The 25,359-nt window shown below is 35.0% G+C and overlaps 1 protein-coding gene across 2 annotated transcripts in view; it reads right to left on the reverse strand.

Moving 5' to 3' along the window:
* Positions 1-25,359, reverse strand: part of CWC22 (CWC22 spliceosome associated protein homolog) — a 33,582-nt gene that overhangs the window by 3,622 nt on the left and 4,601 nt on the right. For both annotated transcript variants that reach the window (XM_054069988.1, XM_054069990.1), the window contains exons 6-19: positions 24,920-25,048; positions 22,720-22,888; positions 22,342-22,395; positions 21,271-21,406; positions 20,981-21,187; positions 20,800-20,862; positions 20,357-20,458; positions 19,192-19,273; positions 17,862-17,922; positions 5,842-5,919; positions 4,544-4,696; positions 3,499-3,626; positions 2,421-2,522; positions 2,122-2,318 (exon numbers count right to left, since the gene is read on the reverse strand). In XM_054069988.1, the coding sequence (XP_053925963.1) occupies positions 2,122-2,318; positions 2,421-2,522; positions 3,499-3,626; positions 4,544-4,696; positions 5,842-5,919; positions 17,862-17,922; positions 19,192-19,273; positions 20,357-20,458; positions 20,800-20,862; positions 20,981-21,187; positions 21,271-21,406; positions 22,342-22,395; positions 22,720-22,888; positions 24,920-25,048 (1,661 nt within the window). The remainder of the gene's footprint in view (positions 1-2,121; positions 2,319-2,420; positions 2,523-3,498; positions 3,627-4,543; positions 4,697-5,841; positions 5,920-17,861; positions 17,923-19,191; positions 19,274-20,356; positions 20,459-20,799; positions 20,863-20,980; positions 21,188-21,270; positions 21,407-22,341; positions 22,396-22,719; positions 22,889-24,919; positions 25,049-25,359) is intronic.

A 25,359-nucleotide genomic window follows, 5' to 3' on the forward strand; every position in this document is an offset into this window, starting at 1 on the left:
CAAGTTAACTGCTCAAGAGGGAACAACTTGAATTTGTACAAATGTAGCTGCCACTCACGACTATCCATCAGCAGGGCTTTTACCTCAACTATCTGCAAGTGATGCCTGACTTTTGAGAATCTTTACCTATCATCATCCTCTGGTGGACTTTATACAAAAGTACCAGGCACAGGCTACAAAGTTATCTATCAAAAACATTTTTTTAAGAAAGATCACCTTTCCCAGACCATCCAGTCTCTTAAAATCATTTACTTTCCCAATTACTTCCTCGAAAAGCTTATCAGTCAATGGAGATTAGGAAGAGCAGATGGGCAAAAATCTCTAATACTATCCTATGAGGAAATAGAGGCATGCTGAAATGGCTTGAGTGTGTGGTACCACAGCAACACAACAATGTCCTCCTGGCTCATTTTTAAGAGAAACAGTGACAGCTTTGTCAACAATTTAAGAGTAAAACTTGTGCATTTCTAAATATACAGTTAGGCTCATGTCAGTGGAAGAGGCCTTAATCTTCCTGTTTGCTCTTTATCAAGAGCCTCTAGATCTCACTCAACAGTAAACACTAAAGTTATAGCCATTTAGAGAAAACATTAATTCACCTTATTGTATGAACTTATGAACTCTAGTATCATATCAGCTGTTTCTAATCACTTTTTGAAAATAGCAGTCATAGGTATATTTATTAGTACATCAAATATCTGGGTTGTAGAGCAGCTGGCTAGTCTTATGTCTGAAGTAAGGCTTCCTGGAATAAGATTTTAATACATTAAGTTTTTTGAACAGCGTTTTTCCCTATTATTTTACATCCACCAGAATGCAGAAAAAGACCTGAAAAAGTAAGAACAAAGGAACAAGTCACTCTGATAACAGACAAATTGTCCTCTGCTGATCCTGTTTTGGTTGGCATGACCTCTCCAGAGCAGTGCTGAACTAGCTAAAAGTACTAATACTAAGAGGTAAGATTATAAACTCACAAAAATAAAGCATTCATATTAGCAGACTGCAGACTCAGTTGGTTTGTCACTAAGGACTTAGCTCTCTGGTTCCCATCAAGCAGCTCAGTAGAGCTGCAGCTGTCTACGCAGAAGCCATCTGGCTCTTTGCTGATCTAACACCTCCCCTGACCCTGTTTGACTGTGCCCTCTTCTAGTGCTTTGTTGTCATTAATGCGATTAATGCAATGACACATAAATCAGACTTTGTACAGTAAGACTGCAAAGGAGAACAAAAAAGTATTTCCAAAGCATGAGCAGATCAGATTGCTTTTATTTTATTAATCATCATTTTCATTTCAAAGGCATATAATAAATCAAATTAACTTTGAATCAGCAAGCTTCTGTACTACAGAAAGTCATGCTGTGATATCATCTGCTCACATTATATACCATGGGGGAAACTGCCCACAGTAACTCATACTAACATGTAGCAATGTTTATGACACTTCATGCAGGATTGTATAGGATACTAAACACTAATTATAATGCGTAAAACTACAAAATACTGAGTTGTAAGCCAAAGATAATTTTTCTTGGAAATTTCTCTACAGACAAGAACCTTGACTATATTATCACAAAATCATCCTGAAGAAGGAATTAAAAATGGAGGCTTGGAATAAAAATAAATTTAGCTAGAATTGTACAATGTAATTTCTGACTCACGAGATGCACAAGGCAAGACACAAGCAGTATCAAGCTCACTCAAGCCAGGCAAAAGAGAGTTGCAGGCATTAGTCTCTACAGTTCATCAGTAAGAATCCCACTGATACTAACATGGAATGTCTCTAATCCCTCCATCCTCCACTAAACTGAAGCAATACTGTGCAACAATTATTGACTGTGTAAAAAAGTAATCTACAAATAATGCTCCTAAGATATTGAAGTCTCTAAAAATGGAACACAGATTTTCTAAATTCTAAAACAAATTTCCATGAGCAATATTTGGTATTTTAAAACTTGTAAGTCTAAAAAAGTTAAGTCTTGTAAGTCTATTCATTTTGAAAACAGAGAAATGAACACTGTCTATAGCTACCTCTTCCTCAAAACAAGTATACATAGAAACAGTAATAAATAGGTGCATAGAAGTAAAAAAAGAAGTAAATAATTACATGTAGTGTTTAAGTACCTGAGTCACTGCTGTTGTCACTGCTAGATGAGGAATCACTGCTGCTGGATGACTTTGAGCTACTACTGCTGCTGTCAGATTCAGAATCTGAGGAAGAGTCTGTGTCTGAAGATGAAGAGGAATCTGATGACTCGACATCTTGTTTCTGCGTCATTATCATCTTTGGTGCATTTTTAAGATGCTCACGTAATTCATCCCTAATGAACAAACATTTTTTTCAATTAATCTTTTTTTTTTTTTTCGGCAGTAGGGAGGGGAGGGGAGGAAAGTAAATATCAAATCAGAAAAGTGTTCCTCACGTTAGTCCTCCAAGGCCAATAGAAGTGAAGAAATTGATGGCAAAGCGAGTGTTTCTTGGGTTATCCCGAGGCAACAATCCCTCAAAGAAAGGCTGCAATGTTCTGATGAAAGCAAACATCTAAGTTTAACACCATGACAGCTTAGCACCAATTCTCACTAACACTAATAAAATGAAAAAGAAATGGTATGCATCTCCATAGGACAGCAAGTTTTATCTTCATGCATTTTTCAATATATCATTTATATCTGTGATTTAGCTGATCAAAATGCTACTTAAAAATCTGCTCTTTTATGAAAAGGTAATCATCCTCACACAGGAGAATTACACACATAACACTGTCAGATTATGACAACAGAAAGCCTGATTTTGTGAAGTCCTGAAGAGACTTACGAAATTGCAGTGGCCTGTGATAGCAAAGAATACTACTTATTCACTAAAAGTTAAAGGATCTAGGTACCTATGCTGAAATCCTAAACAGGGCCCTATGTTTAGTTTCACATTTAAGTTTATGTGACCTAAACCATCTACTAAACTCTTCATCATGCACAGAAGAAATCCCAGCTTACAGGAAATAGCTCAAGCAACTCAAAGGAACATTGACAGAACACAATGCATGAAATCACACAGAGGCTTAAAACAATGGGTTATCTACACTATACTTAAAGATAAGCAAATAATTATAGAAAAACTGGAATTAACAGTTATGGATTTTTTTTAATACATTTTGTTAGAAAAAGAAGCCACAGTAACATTTATTCCAGAGCTACATGGCTGACAATACATAAAAATTGACTTGCACTTGGAAAATTCTTACAGAAGCTGAACTGTCATTGGGTAAAAAAAATAAGATACACCTTGCAAATAACTCATGCGTATACTTAAACCCAAACTACTGATAACACACTCAGCTTAGTAGGGCTCTTAGCAATAACTAGATCTATACATGAAATTATTCTTAAAAGTAGTGCAGCTACAGAACTGCAGTCTCACTTGAACTTGAAAACAGAGTTCTTATCTGTACTTTCTTAGACAAACTTGATTAAATGCACAGTTTTGAAAATAAAATTTCAACTTACTCATCTTTTAATCTTGCATTTAGATTAGGAAGTCCCATATATTCACTGAGTTCCTGAAAGAATATTTTGACAAAAATTCTACTGGAGGATGTGGTAGTTTCTTCACTCAGTATTATACATTCAAGAACCTGAAAATATTTAAGAAAAATATTTAGAAAAACCCTCACATTTAAACACATATTCTTATACTTATCTTAAAAACCTTTGTCCTCTGGAAATAACTAGTTAAAGACCGATACTGACTACTAAAGAACATAAACTCTGTAATTCCTAGTAAAGGCTTTCTTCCTCAAAAGTTCTTTTCTACCACCTGGGAGCAGTTCCTACTAATTCTTTAAGGATTTATTTTATTCAGGAAAGCTCCACAAGAAAAAAATCAGGTGTGTGAACTTCTGGGAAGTTACAAGATTTGGGACTTAAGTTCTAAAGAGATGAAATATTTGGACTGAAGTGTGTGTACCTGAAGAACCACAATTAGATTACGCTATGAAACACGAATAAAACACTAGGGGAAAGGAAGTTACTGTGATATAAAAATATAATATTAAAAATGAAGAAATAAATTCTCAGAATGCATGATTGCCTTATTTATTTGGCACTTAAATCACAAAATGACAACATCTTAAGTTTTCTTATAATATGAAACTTTAAACTTATATAATTATATAAGTTTAAAAGTTCTTTTTAGGCTCATTTTTTAGAGACTGTTCTGCTATTTAAATTGCTGATTAAAAGTTCAAAATTCAAAAAAAAAAGTACATTTTCATCAATGAATTCCAGCTGAGCTCCACAAAATAACACTTTGTTTGAACTGCTTAAGAATGAGGGAGGGGGGATGATGATGCACAGGGGCCAACACGGGACATGGAGCAAAGCAGAATTTTTCAACAGTGTCTGAGAAGATACTTAAAATAATCCAATTTGCTATAAATACGAGTAGTTCCAAATTGTAGAATACCAAAACTAATGTATTATATATTATTTCTGAATAGCGGAGATTAATTATTGAAACTGAAATCTAGGACAAGAGCCTTTTTTTACTTACACTCCAGGGAATTGAATCGGTGTACAGAAGATGAGCAAACATCTTGGCAACATTCCTCAGCTTGTTCGTTTCCAAACGATGAATAGTATCATATTGTTCTTTGAAAATAGCTTCAAAGGATTCCATATATTCTTTTTTTAACATGCAGAAACGCTGAGATGACAATTGTACAATTGAAACAACCAAATTAAACCAAATATTAAACATGCAAATAGTCTACATGTAAGTGATCTAATAGCGCAAATATTTACTGCAAGATTTTCCCTTTATATAACACTTGAAAGAGCAGAAAATACCTTCAAATGGATACTTGTTATTGCTTTCAGCACTATGTCAGAACAAGAAACTTATCTGCATTGCAAATTACTAATTATCAATTTTGAACTACAGCAAATTATCCAGCAATTTCTTTTACTTCCGTACATCCAGTATTTTCACCTGATGTAATAAGGAAAAGTTACATTTTATGGGGTTACATCACTGAATGACTATTTCAAATTTGGGAGGCAGCAGGAAACACTGAGGCAAGACATTTTGGACAAAAATTCCAAAGAACTTGGAAATTAACATTTATATTCTACTGAACGTGCAGATTCATATGTTAGTGCTTCATAACTGACTATGGGCAGAAAAATGTTTTCCTCAAATACTGGATAAAACATACAAATGGAAAAAGCCACTCCATTTCAGAATAACTTGATCTCTTGAGAAGACGAGCATTCTACCTTAACTAAGCAGATCTGTCAGCATCATAGGTAGGGAAAACTTAATTCAAAAATATCTGCAATAAATTAACAATTACTTACACTAGCTGCTTACTGAAAAAAGTAAACAAAAACCCTACCCACAACCTCAGGACAGCAAGTATTCAGTCCTGCACTCTAAATAAAACCTACTACGTAGCTTTGGACCAAGTAGTACAAGACAGGAGTCTCCAAAATTATTCTTCAGCACTGTAAAAAGGTTATTTTCTGCTAACTCGTAATACTTTTACCTCTTTTTAGTACCATTTCTTTGCCAGTGATTTATTGTTCTACCATAATGAGAAAAAGAGGGAAGCGAAAAAAAAACAAAGAGAAAACAAGTTCTCTCATTCTGCATTCACTATGCTTATTACAATCAAAATATTAATTTAATCAAATAATAACACCAATCAACTAATATAACCATTTTCATAATGGTAAAAAGACTATACACTTTAATGCATAAATAAAACTAGTCTGACACACAAGATACAGTAAACCAGTGAAACTGATGTTATCTACCATAAACTGTAAAAATCTCAAAATGGGACTCACCCCCGCCAGTAATCCAAAGAATTTCTCATATGTCCTCTGCTGAGCACAGCAGTCTAGTATCATATTGCAGAGTTCTTTCTAGTTTAAGAAAAAGATTTCGCTAGGTAAATTCACTGTAGCAGCAAATAACCCATTATTACTCAAGTACCAAAATATTGAAGAAAGCCTTACACAGATCCAAGTTTTGAAACAAGAGCATTTACCTAAAACTTCATTTCCAACATCAGTAGTTTTCTGAATTTCTCATGTTTTGGAGATCATCTGGGGCATAAGTATGAGCTTTTGCCATTCTAATTTCCTCTTCTACGTAAGCTAAAATTTATTACCTAACAACATACATCTCACCAAAACCCATGAAAACTAGTTTACAAAATGACTTCACCACAGTGCAAAAAAGGAGGCATAAGATGAAAAGGGATGGCTTTGAGGACTTTTTTTTTTTGTGTGTGTTTTTAGGTTTGATTTGTTGTAGTGGTTTTTTTTTTTCCTAAACAGCACCCATCCTTGTATTTTTAGAAAATGAAGATTCTCTGGAACTTCCAAATGTCAGAATGGCACATAAACAAGCCATCTGGAAACTCAATTACAACATGCATGCTTAGCAGCATATTTTGAAAATCAGAAATATCCATAGATTTTGATATATACTAATACCTTTATTTTTTCAGCCATAATCTTTGCCACAAACTCTACTTACCATAAGCCAGTGTTTCACCGTAATTGTTTCACTTTTCCATAAGGCAGTGTTCCACTGCAATTGCTTCACCAGAGAGGCCCAAGGGAGATGTTCAGAAAGACTAAACTCAGCCTTGGGAGGCTGCTCTGCTTAGACTCCCTCTACAGCCAAGAGAGAGGAACTTTATTCTAAAGAAGCTGTTTTAGGCTCATGCTGTGAATCACCCTCTAGAACAGCATCTCTGCTTGGCTAGGAAGGAGCAGAGGAAGCTTAGTCTCTCAATACTTGTGTCTCCCCCAGCACCAACAGCCTGCCTTCCATTTCCCCCATCCTTTTGGTAGGCATGGATGCAGTCCTATAGAGGATGCTCTCCTTCCATTGATACCAACTATCTAGAACAGTTAGACCCATCGTTTTTGGAGCACAGGTTTTCTTTCTCCTTGTTCCTCAATACCATCACTCCAAGATCATTACTGAATTGCCCTCTGGCAGCCACCACCTCCTATTTCACACACACCCCGCAAAGAACCATAAAAATGACACACAAGTGCATTCTGTTTTCCATTTGCCCCCTAGGCCCAGAGCCCTTCACCAGCTGAGAGCACTTATCCAGTAGGCAAGTAAGGACAAAGGAGTTTAAAAACAAACTTATTGCTCTGACCTACTATGTAAATTAAGTATTGAAATACAGCTATGAACTGGTTTGGGGCATATTTTGAAACACATATTAAGACAAGTGAAGCAAATATTATTACATAAATTAAGAGCCATGAAATACACAGCACTTAAAGAGAACTGCAGGTTTTCCCACTAACTTTTTTTAATTATTATTTTCTCGTAAGACCAATAACAAAAATTTATGACATGCCCAAACAGGTTTCATGATCAGTTTAATTTATCTTTAAAAAGTAATAATATTCCCATAAAAAAAATTGTATAATTTCAAGCATTTTGTTCTCTTTATATCTTACACCAGTTTACTGTAATATATACTAGATTTAATATTCTCCCACTTGTGCCATTACTCCAAGAATGTATTCCAAAGAGAAACATTTTGTCCATCACAAAACCTCAAAACAAATAAAAAGCCAACCATGCAGAACAAGAAAAAATACCCCCCCAATATTGAGGCAGTAACACATGAAACAACATTACAGAGGTATTTAAAGCCATTTCTTTCAACACTGTCACTCTGTGTTACTGTGATGTATTAAAATGCATATTAATTTTTAGTACTATCCCATTTTACAGTAATGCTGCAGTTAATCAGTTTTTAAACAATAAAAGGGGAAAAGTGCTGATGCCACTGCTAATAAAGTCAGCAAGACTTGATAAACAAATCACTTTTCTTCCTCATCTTAAATGCAATTACAACATTGGTATCCCCTGTGGTTTACAGTAATTAAATATTTTAACATTTTAATTAAATGTTATAATGATTTCTAGGAGGGTATCTTGAATAATCACACACATGAAAATAGCTTTGCTCACAAAGGCATTCTTGCTAGTGTTATCAAAACAACCTGAGGTTAGGTCTAGAGTAACTGTCGTCCAGATTAAAAATTAACAAACTTGAAAATTATCCAATTATTTTTTGAGAGATGCGACAAGGTCACATAGCAATTCTAGCTTCATTTATAGCTTTAAAGGTTAGTTAACTCATCTCTGAGCTCCCAATGATTACATTTCTGGCAATGTTTATGGCAGGAAAAGCCTGTGTTTTTCAGTCCAGCACTTGCTTTAAAGAACACAATTTGTTTCCCATTTCTACAGGCAATTTATATACTGTGTTGTTCAACAGTTTTCATACAATGCTCAACAAGTGACTATTCAGCTTAGTTAAGAAAGTATGTATAGTTATCCCATCACAAAGTAAAACACTTTGAAAATATCTGGCATCTCATACAGATGGCAAATAATCTTTAGTAAAGACATTTACTTCATTATCATATCATGGAAAAAACCTGACTCTTCCCAAAACTGCCAAGACAGAAGATAAGGAGAAAACTCCCTCTCAATACACTATTTTTTCCCAAGTTCTCCCTAAACATTTCCTGCGAGCTCTAACCCAAGCAGGATAACGGCTTAGACGGACCACGGCTCAGCCTAACACAGCACACATCATGATACATTTAAAGATGCTAAAGTGTAAACCATGGGAAGAAAAAAATTGGGCTTGCTTTCCCCCATTACCATTTTAAAACACAAACGCACTCATTCTCTCAGTTTCACACAAAGGCCACGTTCACTGTAGACAAAAGAGCTAAAGCAACTCAGCTTCCTTACTCCCTTCTGATTATGAATTCCTTTTCACAGTTCGTACATTTTTCCAATTCTTCCCTTATTTTTTGCTCTTTCTTCTCTTTAAGATGTGTTCAGAGAACACTTGAGAGCTGATCCCCAGGCTGCCTCCAAAAAGAGATCTTCCTCTCCCCTCCCCAGTTAGAAATGATGTCATTTCCATCTCCCCTCCCTTGCCAGCCACTCAGTTCCGTTCCACCCACTGCAGATGCAAGCTGAAGCAACCATGAGACATCCCCACCCTGTAAGCTAATGGAGCTTCATAAAATATAACACTGTCAATGCCAGCATCTGCTTTCTAGGATCACAGAAAGAACTAAAGGAAGCAATTTGCTGGAAGCAAACGTAGTAAAGGACACAGGTTGGTTTAAAGCAACATGAAATTGGAATTATGTGAAACTGGTGCCCCGCATTTTATACTTTTGAAGTGCTTTTACAGATGTTACATTTTCCCCTTTTCATCTTTTACTCCAGCTCAAATGTATTTTACTTCCATGTATTACCTTAGAGCCTTCTTTACTGCTGCATGTTTTAATGTGTGTAACTACCACATGTGCCTATTTTTTTCCAACACCTCTCTCTTTTCTCTTCTTTATTCGTGAAACTATTATACCACTTAGAGTTAAGGCAAAGCCACAGAAGGTGTTTCAGTAGCAGGCGGCTGCTTGACAAACTACATGTAATGCTTTTCAGAGCTACTATACTGTCCCCAGGTCTGTCCTGTGTTTGGTCAGCTGATAGTCTCTCAACTTTTACTGTGCCTTTATTTACTATTTTTTTAACCTCAGCTTGTTTCACATTTAGAGCAATGCATGCTTTAAAGCTGAAAAGGATTATCAAAAGTCTTGCACAAATCAGAACATTTTACAAAGGAATCATTAACTGGATATAAGGACAGATATATTTTTAATCATCACAAAAGAATCTGGTGAAATAATATATCAAAGTCCCACAGTATCTGCTTTCCTTCCCCTTGAAGGCTACACATGCAGAACTTAAGTGATGCTGCTAAGGTAATCTGATCAATTCCATCTTCTTAGGTTAAATGCATACATACATGTTTGGAAGATCAAAGTCTACACAGAATTCTAGCTAATGCTTGTTATCAGTAACCCACAAATATAGCATAATTCTGTATGTCTACAGTACCTTCATTTTGTAGACATCAACATAAACTACAACATGTACAGGAACGTCAACAAGCTTTGCAATTATATAATGAAACTGACTATTTTTACCTAATATTTTAATATCAATATCACCTGCTACATTTATAAAGCACATGCAGCCTATTTTCCAAAAAATACAATTAAACTTTAAGAACTCAAGGTAGCTGAAAATTAGTCTTAGTTTTTTTTAAAAAAAATTTTTTTCTGGTAGAAAATATCAGTAAAAGCTAAAAAACTTAACCTCATTAGACGTTATAAGCATATGATTAAAATAATCTTATCTAATAGATACATACTTGAAGTAGTACTTTCTAAAACTTAAGTTGTGTTTCTGGGACTTAATCCCATATAGCTATGGTTTAGAAGACCTCTTTTAATCCGTTACTAATTATTTCAAGTGACATTTTTGGGTGATCCATCTACACATTTAGATGATTTCTCCTGCCAAAGCTCAGTCCTTTTGTGTGATCCACAAGCCTATTAAGAGTAACCCCTATTCCACCCTTCAGGTCACTAAAGACCTGAAGGTCAGGTCAGCCAAAGCAACTTGTTCATTCACACCTGCTGAACTATTTAGAAACTATTCCTAATTTAAAAAAATGTAATCTACATTGCTAACTGAAGAGAACGAAAGAAGGTAACTTGGCTCCACCCACAGGTCTTTCCAAATTTTAACTCAATATCCACATTCTGCACCTACATGTGCATTTCTTGATGTTCTGTTGAATGAGGAATTACGCGGACTCAACAGCACTTCTGTTACACAAATTAAAGCACTGATTAAGCACGACCTGGTCTATTTTATATCCTAACTATAGAGTGTTCAGTAGCAGGTTATTTTTTTTAATGCTACAGTCTTCTGAGGCTACTACGTGAAAACCAGGTCAAAAATGCTACATAATTTGTAAAAACTTTGATATTTTCAAGTCAAGGTGTTGATTTGTATACTGTTCATATTATGTTACTGTTGGCCATTTTACACTGATCAAAGCCAAATTTCTAGTGGGAGCATGGACACACCTCAAACTTAAGGCTACTGAAAACACTACTAATTCCTTTCTTTCTTCAAGACCTTCTGAAGACTCCTTAAGAACAGACCTCAGATTGCTTTTCAACTTGCAATCTACAAATATCTGGCATTGAATATATTATTTCCATTGTAAAAACATAATTCACAGGCCATATAAGCTCCATAAAAGGTAATCTATCTTAGGTACAGAAACAGCACCCTATAAATTGACGGTCTCTCAAAAGCATTCCCAGGATCATACACGTCATAAAAGAGAGCCAAACAGTGCAAACCACTGTGCCCTGTAGGTAGGTATTAGTTACCACCTCTTGGATTAAGAAACAGCTTTGAGCACAAAGTTCTTTTCAATGGAAATGAAATCAGGCTCAGGGCCAGCTTCTTTCAAAAGTTTATTACAAGCATGCATCTATCAATGTTTTTAAAGAATTAAGAATTTAAAAGGATATATTACGCACATAATATATTTTACACAATATACAATAACTTCTTTTACTGTTATTTATCATACTAAAACTTCTGGAAACTAAGATAACTGATGCCTTGAGCTACGCGCTGATGGTCAGATGAGCAATTTGAGAATAAGATCTTTCTGATTTTGATGGAGCTTGCAGATTTACAGCAATGTATTTGGAAAGAAGTTAAATGTAATGAAAAATCTGAACTAAATGCTATGATAGTCCAGGCTAAAACAGTATATGGTTCAGAAAATTAGGTGTATCCATGTCATTAGATTTGTATTTCCAGATCTTAACATAACAAAAGAAGTAGAGAAATAAAGGAAGTCAATGCACTAACAGAACTCCAATTAAACATACTTTTAACCTCAGTCACTGCTATGTAATTTTTTTTTTTAATTGATAAATCATGAAAACTCAGATTGATTCAGCATCTCAGGCCCACAAAAAGTCCTGCTTCAAAATACAGAAAATCTGTTTGACAATGATCACCTTTTATAGGCAGTGGTAAGTCTGAACTTATCATGGTGTGGCTGCCAAATCTACAGCAGCAACGCCCTACAACAGCAAAGGAAACCAATTATTCTAAGAAATCATCAATTTGATCAGAACATATTTATCAGCTTTAGATCATCCCAACTTTATACCAGTTTTTTGGACTACATTCTCACGGAATGTCAAGTCAAAATAAATAGTTCTGTTATCTTCCAGAGTCAATGCATAAATAGCACTAGAGAGACACTGACACCCCTCCAACTAGGGCTGCTTTGAGCAAGTGTGACACTATCCTGTAAAAATGAAAATGTGACAAATGCATGCATAATTCTTTCAAGAAGGCTGTGCCTACAATAACTTTTCTCTTTTCAAGTAAAAGAAAAAAAATCCTGTGAACCATTACTTTTGTCCAGGCTAACTGCATTGAGGGACAGTCTTTCAGAAGAAGCTCCACTTTGATTTAGCAAAGTTCCAAGCATTGCTGTATAGAAGTTTTGTTCTTATCACAAGTGAAAGAAATGAACAAAAGCCTAAAAACCAGTCTGTTTCAGGCACATTTTCAAAGAGCAAGAACAATGTATAGTTAGTTGGTTGGCTTTTGCTTGGTTGTCCCTGCCTTCCCCCTTGAGGGAGACTGGGTAACCAGGTAAGATATTCCCCTTTCCTCTCAGTTGAATGGTGCCAAGAACCTTTTAAAATTAGATATTCTGTAGGCTCTAGCATCTTTAAAAATAATAATAATAATAATAAAAAAAAAATCTATATTTCTCATGTTTTCCTCAAGAAAGATTAATTCTCTAGCTAAGCAGTTGTCACTTCTGTCTAGATTTGTATTACCATAAGGATCCTTAACTCTTTCTTTCAACTACTAAAAACATTAGGAAGTGAAGTGCGTTCCTACAAGAACATAGGTGACAAAAATTTGTTAAGGGAAAGCGTAAAGTTGAAAGCCTATTTCTGACATTTTAGTTGGGCTTGTTTGTTTGCTTTCCCCATAGTTCAGAAGCCAGAGCAACTGGTAATAACATACTCCTCTAACTACAGTTTTAATTTATTTAGATTTTCTTCTCCAGTATTGCACGGGATTAATGCAGCTTTAACACAGATAATAACAGGGCTTTTAAGAAAGAAATAGTGCGCTCTGCCAAGACTGAACATATGCCCAAAGAAGCAACTGCAAGGCTTGTTTAGAACAGCTTCTCACAGGCTATAACACCGAAAAGCTTTACAGGCTGTAAAACAAGAAAGCTTTCCAACTTTTGATCTGCAGGCAGGCTTCAGCTGGATCTAAATAACACCAAGAAAAGCAAGGCTCCTCCTATTTACTGCAAAAAGGATGCATTTCAACTACTTGATTTTCTTTTTTCCTTAAAAAAAGAAATCTGAAGCCAACACAGGGGAATTAAATTCTGTGAATTTGACATATTTAAATTCTAGTGCTAATGCAGGAGAGCAGAACTAAGATAAAGTGAGTCAAATCAACAAAAATCCCAATAACCCCCTTTGTCAAAGCTTAAGACTCCACATGGAAAAGTAGGAGGGAACAAGAGCTCCTAATGCACAAGGGATGCATGCAACTGTCTTCCTATCTGAGTTACAGTAACAACATTCACAGATCTGAATAAGCAGAGCTATGCTAGCTTAGCAAGAGTCTGCTTGGAACCTACTCCTCCACAGGGATTGATGTCAGCACAACAGAGTAAGGAAGTAAAATTTAGAATGTTTTCATACGTGGACAAGAATTCAGAAAAGAGGTCAGAAAGGGGGAGGAAACCGTAACATAAAAATCAGAAGCAGGAAGATAGTGATGCCATTTAAACTGCCGAAGCTGTAAGAAACAGCAACAGGAAAAAAACAAAGTTAACTTCAACACACTTTTAGTGATAATATTTATGAAAAGTTCTTATAGAACTGAGAAAAGTTACAAGATGATTTTTTTCTAAGAAACAGTGGTAGAGAAAGAGAGAATCTACAAAAACATGCACAGGGGGATTCTGAAAATCTGTAGTATGGAAGATGCAATGTGAAAAAGGATCAAGGAGAAAATTTGTGACAAAACTTTTGAAATGGCTTTTGGACATTTATTTTAAACAGGCAACATAAAAAGCCAGAGGAGTAACACTTTTGCTCATTTAAGGTAACTATGACACCTCAAAAAAGGATACAGACAAGAAACCTGAAAGGTTACCAAAAAAAAACCATAAACAAAAAAACAGAAAAAGAAAGCAATAAAGCATATTGCTTACGTCAATCAGATTAATAAAATACAGAAGAAAAGTATACATTCTAGAAGATTTAATTTCTAATGACTGAAGAAGATCCCTTTGATGCAGAAGACAACATGCTGGAGTAATCTAAAGAATCAAAAAGGACAAGAAAGAGATCAAGTGTCCTCAGGAAGACAGTTTAAAAACAAGATACAGGGACAAGAAAAATATACTTCCGGAATCCTGGACCAAAAATAAGTGAATAAGAGTCAAGAAAAACGGAAAAACTGGAAAGCTGGAAACGAAAACTGAGCTTGTGAACCTGGAAAAAAAAAAGCTATGGAAAGAAAAGGTGTTTTTCTAGAGAAAGAAAAATAGGACACACGAGTAGGCAAACTTGTCATCCTCCAAAAAAGGAGGGTGGTAAAAAAGGATGAGCAAATGGAAATTAGTATTTTGTCGAAGGAGAATATACAGCTGGAGACTAAAATAAAATGCATGTAAATCAGAAGGGAAATAGAAGATGTAAGCTTCTGTTTAACAGCATCATTCACTTCTGAAAGAGCAGCTTTTCAGTTCATGGCAAAATGTGTTCATCTCAAGTCAGAACACAACAATTTTAGGCTAGTATTAAAAAAAAAAAAAATGACTGCCAAGATTCCCCTCAGCACCTGGCACTAAACTGCAATGCCAAGAAGCAGCATTATGTTGCTCTGTTCCATAGATGATCCAGTTGAACCTTAATCCTCTTTCTGCAAGTCAGAGCTGTGCAACAGATCCATTACTGGTATTAAGCATACAAATACTCGTGTTGCACAGCAGTTAACATGACACAATAATCCACTAATTCAACAAAGTTATTGTAAAATTATATTGGGAAAAAAAGTTTTGCAATGAGAATTTTAGTTTGGCCCAATTTTTAAGGAATAGAAACTGCATTAAACAACACTTCAGTCATACACTCCAGCACCTGCTTCCCATGGTAACCACCATTTGTTGTAGGAGTTGGCACAGAGAACAAGCTCTTCCTACAGCGTCTTCACTATAAGAAACAACCAACCATGACATTATCACCTCTGATACACTCAATCTAAACTAAAATTTTTTTACAAGCATAAAGAAACTTCAAAGATTCACCTAAGACTTCAGCAGACACTTCAAGAATTTCTCAAGATTGGTTAAAGCTCCAAATCATAAGGCATAAAGAAATTACAAATAAACATCATCCTGCAATACAGGTTGCTGCATCTTTCAGTAAGACAGACAAAAAAAAGTGCTTTACGGCTAAAAAAATAATCCTGATAATGAAGGCAGTGGGCATCAATTCACTAGAGGCTTCAATCAGAAGATATTAACTTTAAAGAATAAAAGATGATTTTCTTTGTTTAGAAACCAGCAGTTAATTCAGCCAGTAGTTTCTGCTGAGTGCATTCAGGTTTTTATCCACACCAAAAGACTTGAGCCCCATAAATCCTTGAATAATTTTATCTGGTTGTTTTTTCTGCTCTTGCACTGATCAGGAAATCTCATTTTTTATTTTTGCCACCCTAAACAATCCTTAGGAGCTGTAAGTCTATACAATGGGCAAGTTAAAGCTCTCACCTCTTTTATTAAGGTGAGGTGAAAAGTAATGATCATTACTAGGGGAAAAAAAAAAAAATCAGGACAAAAAGGTGTTACCTCATGATAAGGTGATGTAGTTTTACAGCAATTTTGAACCTTGTAGTATCTCCTACAACTAATACTGAATCATAGGTTGATACTAATTTATTTATATCTCTTTTAGATAAACATATACCTGCACACACACACAAAATGCCAAAATAAATGCACAAGTGTTATTTTTAAAAGCATCTCATTCATGGCAATTATAGCTGAATCATAACTACAGCATCTCAAATTGTGTTTTTTAAATGAGCTAGTGATGAGCTAACCGAAATAAATTATCTAGAGTACCACAAACTATGATATTCAAACTCAACTCCTTATTCATCTAAATGTAGTAGTTTTCAAATGCTATGAATTTTAATATTAAGAACTGTGACGTTTTGTGAGTTTTTACACATTTTCTAAAGCACAAAGTGACAGGAAAGATTCTGTTGGAATGACATGTTAAGGGAACAAAGTAATGCTGTCTATCGACTTGACTATACAGCTAGTGGGATTACCATATTTTGACTCCTCCAATTATTTGTTCTCTAGGAGACACAAAAGTCTGTGAAAATGTTTGAGAGATTATAGTGCTGCTGGTCACAAAGCTACTGTAGTCTAAATTAGTCAGTACTGTATTTAATTAGTTTGGTATACATTCAATTTACCTATACTCTAAGTGTCAAAATTAAACCTAGGAGTTGCTCTGACAGCTCTTGTACAAAATTAGCAGTAACAATTTTTCTGCCTCTAATAAGGCAGGAAGACACAAATGTGAAGGCACATTTATTTCTACATACAATAACATCCATGTATTTTTAATCTGTGATTGATATGGGAAACAGAAACTTTCTCAAAGCCAAAACAGAAATAAAGCCCTTCACAGGATTATATAATATAAAAGGATTCATATTCAATAAATTAGTACCCCATAAATTATATGAGAAGTAACGCCTTAAGTTCAGAATTCTTCAGGCTATGCTTCACTGAGGATCATAATCCTCTGCATGCTTTGTATTACATTTCATGCACAAAATTAAAGAATTAGACAAAAAAATACGCAACAATCTTCTGAATTCTTTGTCAGCAAAAGTTGCTTAGTAACAAAATAGTACAAGAACTGAAAAAAACAGGCAAACCAATTTCTGATTACTAGACTAAACTGATTAAACCAAGTTTTCGAAGCACATCTAACTGTAGCCCTGATCTCCTCTTACTAGTTACTATTATGCTAACAAGGTTACTCTAACATATATTGTTCCAAATAAGCAGAACAGTGATAATTAAAGCCACAAGAAAATTAAAGCACTCTCAAGTGCAATTTTTCTGATGACAGCTTATGGGTGACTGAAAAGCTGTTTATATAATTAGATCGGTATTTACATTCTACCAGGATTTTGTATTAGTACTAGCTGAAGGACAGTTTCCTTCACTTGAAAACAAACGACTGCATTTATCTTACACACAGTGCCTGAAAACAAAACAGATTTTGTCTAATGATCTCCAAGACTACAACAAAGCAATCATACCTACAACTGCTTTAATTTGATACACCTTTACTTGAACAGGACCATGAAAGCAAGAGAACAACAAATTCTTTTAGCACTACACTGAATTTCAAACCCAAATGATAAAGTCTACAGCTGCCAGCAAATAAACACAATCTTCAACTCCGAGTTCTTTCAGAGCCAGAGCAATAAGAATGATTGCCATGCTACAATAGTTTTGTCCTTGGGTAAGTACTTCAACAGTCCAACCAACAAACCTTTTCAAACAGGCTATAAGCATACGTTTGAACTGCGTGACAGAAAGGAGCAATTGCATAAGATAAATGTCTTATGAAATATGTGTCAACCTATTTGCTCTTAAGGTTACATAACCCATTTTAAGGAACAACAGCTGTAAGGATTCACTCTTATTTCATATCTGCTTGCTATACAAACTGGGTGCTAGGACAAGAGTAAGGATTCTAGATACTAGCATAGTACTATTTCTTAATGATGTTAATAACAAAACAGAGTAAGAAGTAAGGCTTACAGTCTGACTTTCAGGAAAGTCCATCTTCAGCAATTTATGAGCACATTCTTCAAAATCTAAGCTGCAATAATAGAAAAAGTACTTTTTATAATCTGTGCAATATATACTATGTTAAAAACACTACAGGATTACATCAATTGTGGGTGCTGAAACTTGAACAGTTTTGAAATAAAGTATCTCATTAACATTCAGAAAGTTGTTTGGTTTGTTGGGTTTTTTGGTTGTGTGTTTTTTTTTCCAAAAAAACATTTTGTATTTCATGAGTTCATATCTGAAAATGAATCCAAAGTCATTACAGTTGCAGACAATCTGAAAACAAGCTGACTCTGGTTGTTATTACTATTACATCATCTTACAAAACTTACCAAAACACAAACACATGAAGTCATTTTGCATATCCTGAAAAACACTGAAATGCAACCACAGTACAGAAGTCCCAAAAGCAGTATACACCACACTCTCCTCTCTGCACTCCCAGTCTTGCATATTGAAAGCCATTAGCTACCAGAAAGTATCCCCCACCCAAGTATAAAATGGACAAATTTAAGTATGACAAGAAAGCAACAGTAACTTTGAGAAATGTAAAAGCCTTTCACACATTGCGGTACGGTATTAATTCATATGTCTAATGGTCAATACCATAACTATATTACCTTACTACCTCATGCAGGTTCACACCTGCAGAATATCGTGGGTCACGCCTACTTCTGACAAGGGTATCAAGTGGCATGCAACAGATTAATCTTCGCTTTCACCCAGGCAACAGTGGAGTCATACTGCTATGTTTTGATTACTTGCGACATCAGGTGCAAGAGGATTTCATTCTCAAGATGAATATAAAACGCATTACACCTCAGGACTGGGATCTGAATATTTATTTCCTGATTAATACAGAAGGCAACAAGGCTAAAGAGTACCATCTTGCGGAACTCCTTACTCTGAAGAAGCAGAGAAACTCTACAGCATCCCTAATTTATGTGTCACACACTTTTTTCAAAAATTCTTAATGTGCTGTATAGTCTGAAAAATCAATGCCTTTTTCACTCAGATAATTTTGATGGCAACAATCCTCATAGAGACGTCCCAGTGCACTATTCAAACATTTTAAAACAAACAGGATTTATCTTAGAATGAGAACTTTAGTACCCATTTGTACAACAGTCTGCTTTGTACAATCAGGTCAGGCTCCAATAAACACTTCCTGATTCCGCATCTCCACCCCCCCCCCCCAAATGCACATCAAGAAATAATTTAAAAAGAGAGACAGAACTTCAGTTCACCCATTACAAAACAACTACACCCACAGGTGTACAAATTGTATTATGTTTACCTTGACTGAATAGCCAGATAAATTGTACGACGGAAGGAAACCAGGTTAATTTCTGTTTTGTCATGGACAGTAACTTTCTGACCTAGCAAAGAAAAACACAGTTTTGTAAAGAACAAAACACTAAGGCAGATACACAGAGTCTTTTGGAAAAGCTGTATTTACTAAGTCCATAGCACACCATGCAATATTTTTCCTAGAAGTAATTTAAGATTGTTTAGAAAGTTTATATAATATTTTAGTTTTACTGTGAAGAAAAATAAAAATCGGTATTTGCCTCATCTGTAAATAACAGGTAAATATTTAGAGATACAGTTTTAAGAGGATAACTCTCCTTTTAAAGGCCTTTCACATAACTTAGCCACTGCAACCTCTGGGTTTAACATTTCTAGCCTACATTATTAGCAAGGTATTTTCTGCATAGTTTATCTATGCAATGCTTTTTTAGGTAGTATTCCTGGTTTTAAGAGGAAATTCTTAGTTCCTACTACGTGCAGAATCTACATTACAGCATTCTGCAAAGTTCTCTTCTGTTCTGGAGCAAGCGTAGAAAAATCTGTTCCAAACCTAAACCATTCTGGGAACACTTTCACCCATATGATATTCACTATTCTTTCATTCTTTTTAAGTTTGGCAATAGTATAAATGAAAAGTTATGTGAATCCTCATAGTTTTAATCAGCCTGGAAGCTCTGCTCTGCTGTGAAGCACTCCAGCAAACTGGTGAGGAAATCCATTCCTAATTTAATACAAGAACAGGACTTGGCTGGCTTTGCCATTATGCATGGAGTGTGCACAAACATTTCAATTATGCTTATCCCTCATTATTTTTTCTGGGAATCAAATGTATTTTTTGAAAAGGTGTAAACATTGACTGTTTCCACTAAAGATCAAGAAAGAGGGCTGAACTGAACTGTGAAGTGAGGTATAGATGAAGTAAATACAGTTGTAAGAAGACCCATTACAATTTTGAAACTGACTTAAAAATACGATAGAGCATTACAAAGTAGTTACACTATTTACTAGTAAACATTATATCCGAGAATAATTTAAGATGGAAACATCTCTTAACATTTGAATATTCTTAAGTTACACAAAATGCATAACAAGCTTTTCTTTCCCATTTCATCTACAACCAGTCACTAGTAAGGTGCCAGTCATACACTTACCATCTTCACCTTCCTCTTCTTCATCATCATCATCTTCGTCTTCCTCACTACTTCCAGCCTCTTGATCTGCTTCAGATTCACTGTCACCTTCATCAAGAATTTCTGAAAAAGCAGTATTCTGGATTAATGGAATATAGACCATAGTAGCTTTATTACCAAAAACACCTGACCCAACATCTAAGAGTGAAAGGGTGTTTCATGTGGAGGATGTAGCAAAGCCAGAAAAAAAGTGTCATACCCAAATGAAAACATAGCTGCGAACCAACACCAAAGAAAACAGCAGGAAAACATTGGAAAGGTCTATGATGAACTCAAAGACATTTATCTGGGACACAAATATCACCCACCGTTAAAAAAAGATTGTTAACAATAGCTAGACAAGCCCTATGAATAAGTATGTAAATGAACATCATACATAAACATGTATACACACATCCCCTTACCTTTTTTCAGCATTTTGTATTTCTCTTCATTTTCCATAAAATTCGGATCCATCTTGAAAACATCTTTGGAATAAAAGAGAATCTTAATTTAAAATAGAAAAATTAAGAAAACAATAAATATTTAATCTTACATTTGTTTTGATGGAGAATGCAGTCTTAGCATCTTCCATTTCTAACTTACTAAGAACATCCTCAGGATTGTAGTCATCTTCTAATGGCAACATATGAGTAAACTGATCCTCTTCTTCCACTAGATCCAATCCCTCTGGGATGATTGGATGATCCTTGAAGCCATCCTTCCGTACGGCAAACATGACTTCTATCATATACTGAACACGCATATCAATTTTAGATTCATGCAGAATGTGTCGAAGACGGTCAAAGATTGCTTTGGAAGGAGACAAATGTAAATATTAAAAGGATTTATTAATACAAACACCAAAAAGAAATGTTTTGACTAATGACACTTACCATTAATACCTCTAGGGGAAACTTCTGTTAATTTGAGCCCACTCTCTTTAATAAATCCAATTGCTACTTCAATACTGTCATCAGTAGGCCTTTCAAGAAGTAAAGTGAGCATTTCCAAACATAAAACCTCATGAGCCTACGAAAAGAATATCAATAAATAATTAGAATGTACAATGTTACACTATTACTACTACAGTGATTTATATGACAGAGCAGATCAGCCTTTGAGGGTGCCACAACACACTTGTTTAACTACACACAAGGCAACAGTAGTGGGACAATGCTAATTAAGATGGAGTCAAAAATTCTAATACAATTTCACCACCTGCAATTACACCAGCTCCATAGTGAATGTGACTATATTATTAAGGTGGACAAGCAAGCAATGAAAAACTTTTCTCCATTAAGGAAGAAATAGAATGTATTTCTGAGAAGCAAATAAAATAGCACTTCTTCTACAGAAACTAGTGGTGAGTGCATTGTGTCTATAATTAAATCAGGTCTTCCAGGATCATGTATATAAGCAAAAGGCACATGTCAGATTAATTTCCTCTTTACCGAAATGCTGTACATTCCCAAGGCATCCCTGAAATACTGTTTCTAGCCTTTATTTAAATTGCAGTATCCTGACTTCTAGCATAAAAGGTGTCATAGAGCTGGATACAAAATTGATTCAGATGCAACTGAGTCTAGTTCTGCCTACACAGATGTTTAAGTCAGACAACAGTATTGCAGGAAAACTTCTGTTCAAGATCTGTAGGACAGAGCCTCAGATAATGCTTGTTTTGCATCAAGATTTGCCCAAATACTAGCCCAAACATACGTCAGAAGTCTGGGGAAACCCTGGAGCGTGTGTGGAATAGTAAATGATGACAACTGCACAGGCAATTACCACTGTCTTTTCTAAAAAGGTCGTACCAATTAAAAGCAAGCATTTAAAGAAAACCTGAACTCACAATTTTAGTACCCTTTAGAACAGGGAAAGTATATTTACTTAAGGCTACTCCTGCCTCGAAACTAAAGAAATAGGCATACAGAGTTTGGATTGAGCAGAAACATGAAGGAACATACCACATTCTGATTCATCAAGTGTGCAACAAATTTTGAAGATGTTAGACAGAGTTGCTGCAAATGAAATAAAACAAGAAGTTTTAGCACACTGCATATGGAAAAAAACCATTTCCACTTCAACACCCTATCAACTTAAGTTACAAAACTTTTCTGAAATACTGAGTTGTTCATAATTAGAACTGTATGCTTTAAAAAACAAACAACAAAAGCTATCAGTTCCAACCCAGAACAGGCTGTCAAGCTTTCATGATACTCTTATTACTACTATACTTAATGTACAAATGATAGGTCCTTTTAAGTATGTGACCACACTCGATACAGGTTAAGATAGCAGAATTACACAGCTTCTGTCATGTTGCTTCTTCACATTTTACATACCTTATCATTTCTGCGATATCCTTTGCGAAAATTTAGTATCAATCTCTTGAGAATCAATTCACCAATATTTGGAAATTTTGAATTGATAATTGCTACAAGAGCTGCATAAACATGGGTAAAGATTGGAGAGGCACTCTGAGCTTGCAAAATGGATCTAGACAGCAGCCCCCTGTAAAAATACATAAGTTCAAGATTGCTCTGGTAATAAAACATTTAATGTTTTTATTCAGTATATATCACATCAAGTAGTGTTGTACAGTTGGACTAGTTTGAAGGTACTAGTTCGTCATTTTCAAATTGTTATTTATCATGCCACAAATGGACTTTTGTAAAACGTGTTGCCCAAATGTGTCCAAGATGAGAAATTCTTAAACTGATACTTTATCTTTCAATTACTGTTCCTATCAGGACTTAATTTAAAAATAACCAGCATGTAAAAAGCCTTCATCATGTATCCTGCAATTATGCTTTTTTGAAACCCAACACAAGTTGTTCTTATCTCTGAAACTTTTCCTTAGTTGAAAACACAAAATCCCGTTTGTGACAGTCTAACCATCTGCTCCACAATTACTTGCGAAAAACACAGAATGGGGTTCCAGTATAATGATAACTTAAACAAGCAAAACAAACTTCTAAGAAATAAAAAAATACATTTCCATAAAAGGTCCCTAACAATAAAATTCTACCTAGAAGAAATAAAACTGAATGTTCAGTAAAACCAGAACGGGCAAAATATTGCTTTTCAATGCTTTTCTGAAATGAAATCGCATCATTTCAACATAATATTTACGTTTTGGAACTGTAAGAACTGGTTATTAAAGACTACATTCATTTAGGCTCTAAGTGGTAAACACAGGCCTCATGAGATAATAGTTCTTTTATCATAGTAATCGTCTCTCTTACATTTATATCAAGATTCAAGTCTGAAAAGAATCTGATACTCTCCCCTCCCATTTTTACTTTTTCTAATGCTTTAGCACAGAATTTGACTTTTGCTATACTACTCCATTATAAACGGGTGAAGGGGGGAAATAAACTTCCAAACACATCTTCAAAGTGCACACGAGTATCAAACTCAATCTTCTACTCTGTAGTCTATTCAGATCCTTAAGAAAACCCTCCTATATGGTACTAGATACAAAATGCCTAAGGAACTTATTCCTAATTTGAATTGAAAAATGGAAAAGAACTAATTTCGTACTGGTGGAAAGAAACAGAAGATTGAATTTTGAAACTATTAGTTACCTCTCACAAACAGGAACTGGTCTGGTTCACATTCTATTTACGCTCTACTTAGAGAGCTCAGAAAAGGACTTCAGAGCTAGGTAAAACTTCAAGTCATTACTTTTACATTATACATTAATTTGCACCTTTGTGCAAATTTGGGAGTCAAAATTAACTGTAAGAAGAAGAGCAAATGGTGTCATTTTCTGTCTAGATTATTTAAAAATTTATAAGCTTACAAGATACACTCATTCGTGGAAGTTTGTCTGTATTCTGAAAACATTTAATAAGCTCATCATTTTAAAACTAAAATACTACTGCTTCTGTGAAAATGAAGATGCAGGGATTTAAAATGCAGGCTGGTAAAAAGCAGCTCTACAATACATCATTTGAGACCTCATTTTTAACACAAGTCTCATTCAGGAACTATTTGCCCACTGAGTAGATTTTACTTAATCATTATTTTTATGCTATTTGCAGGATTCTGATCTTTCAGAGGAAAGTCATCACGCAGTATGTGCTCAGTCACCATTACTTCGTGCTGAGCTCAAGTAGCATAATAATCTTCTCTACATTACAACAACAAGCAAGCCAGTCAGGTGACTAAGACAAAACTGCTTTTGCTAAATATTGGCTATAAATATTATCTGTCCCACAGAAAAAATCCAGGAATACAAAAGTAAATAGATGTAACACCTGTAAATTGCAAGTTGTTCAAGTAAAATGTGCAGGTAAAACCTTTAAGAAAAGGAGATGTATACTACCCATTACACTCTTATTCCTCCAAGCATGCAAACCCTTTCTTGCTGGCCCCTTCCCCAAACAGGGGACTACTCTGCACAACACAATACAGCCCAAGGTTAGTTAAAAAATCTATCATCCACACGCTAAACACAGGACACTTAGTGATGTACACACTAAGCGTACACATATTAGCAGAGAAGTAAAAGAATTGTTTCAAAATACTAAGACTTACCTTCCCCGAACAATGTTTTCCTGAAGGAGCTCATGAATGATGTTCTCTATATTAGAGACGTTCACTTTATTGACGAGACCATTGATTGACTTCTTTAAGGCTTCCCAACTCATCCTCTGATACGCCAAGCTATCACAAAGGTTATCACAAATTATTAATACACAAATTTGAGGTAGCACTGAGTGAATTTTTATATATATATATATATGAAAAGATGAATGTAAGCTGTACTTAGTAAAATAATCAAGAAGGTATTCACTGTATAAATATGAAGACTAGTTCACGATTATACATTTAACTGCTAGGAAGTCACTGAACTGACATGATATACCAAAATGTAAATCTCCGCAGATACAGCATAATACAGTATGTTCAGTTTTCCAAGATATTCCAAGGTTATGTTCTGTATCCCACTTTTCCATTTACACTTTGCAGAAGAA

The sequence above is a fragment of the Cuculus canorus genome, chromosome 6, assembly GCF_017976375.1.
Source record: "Cuculus canorus isolate bCucCan1 chromosome 6, bCucCan1.pri, whole genome shotgun sequence".
Classification (NCBI taxonomy): Eukaryota; Metazoa; Chordata; class Aves; order Cuculiformes; family Cuculidae; genus Cuculus; species Cuculus canorus.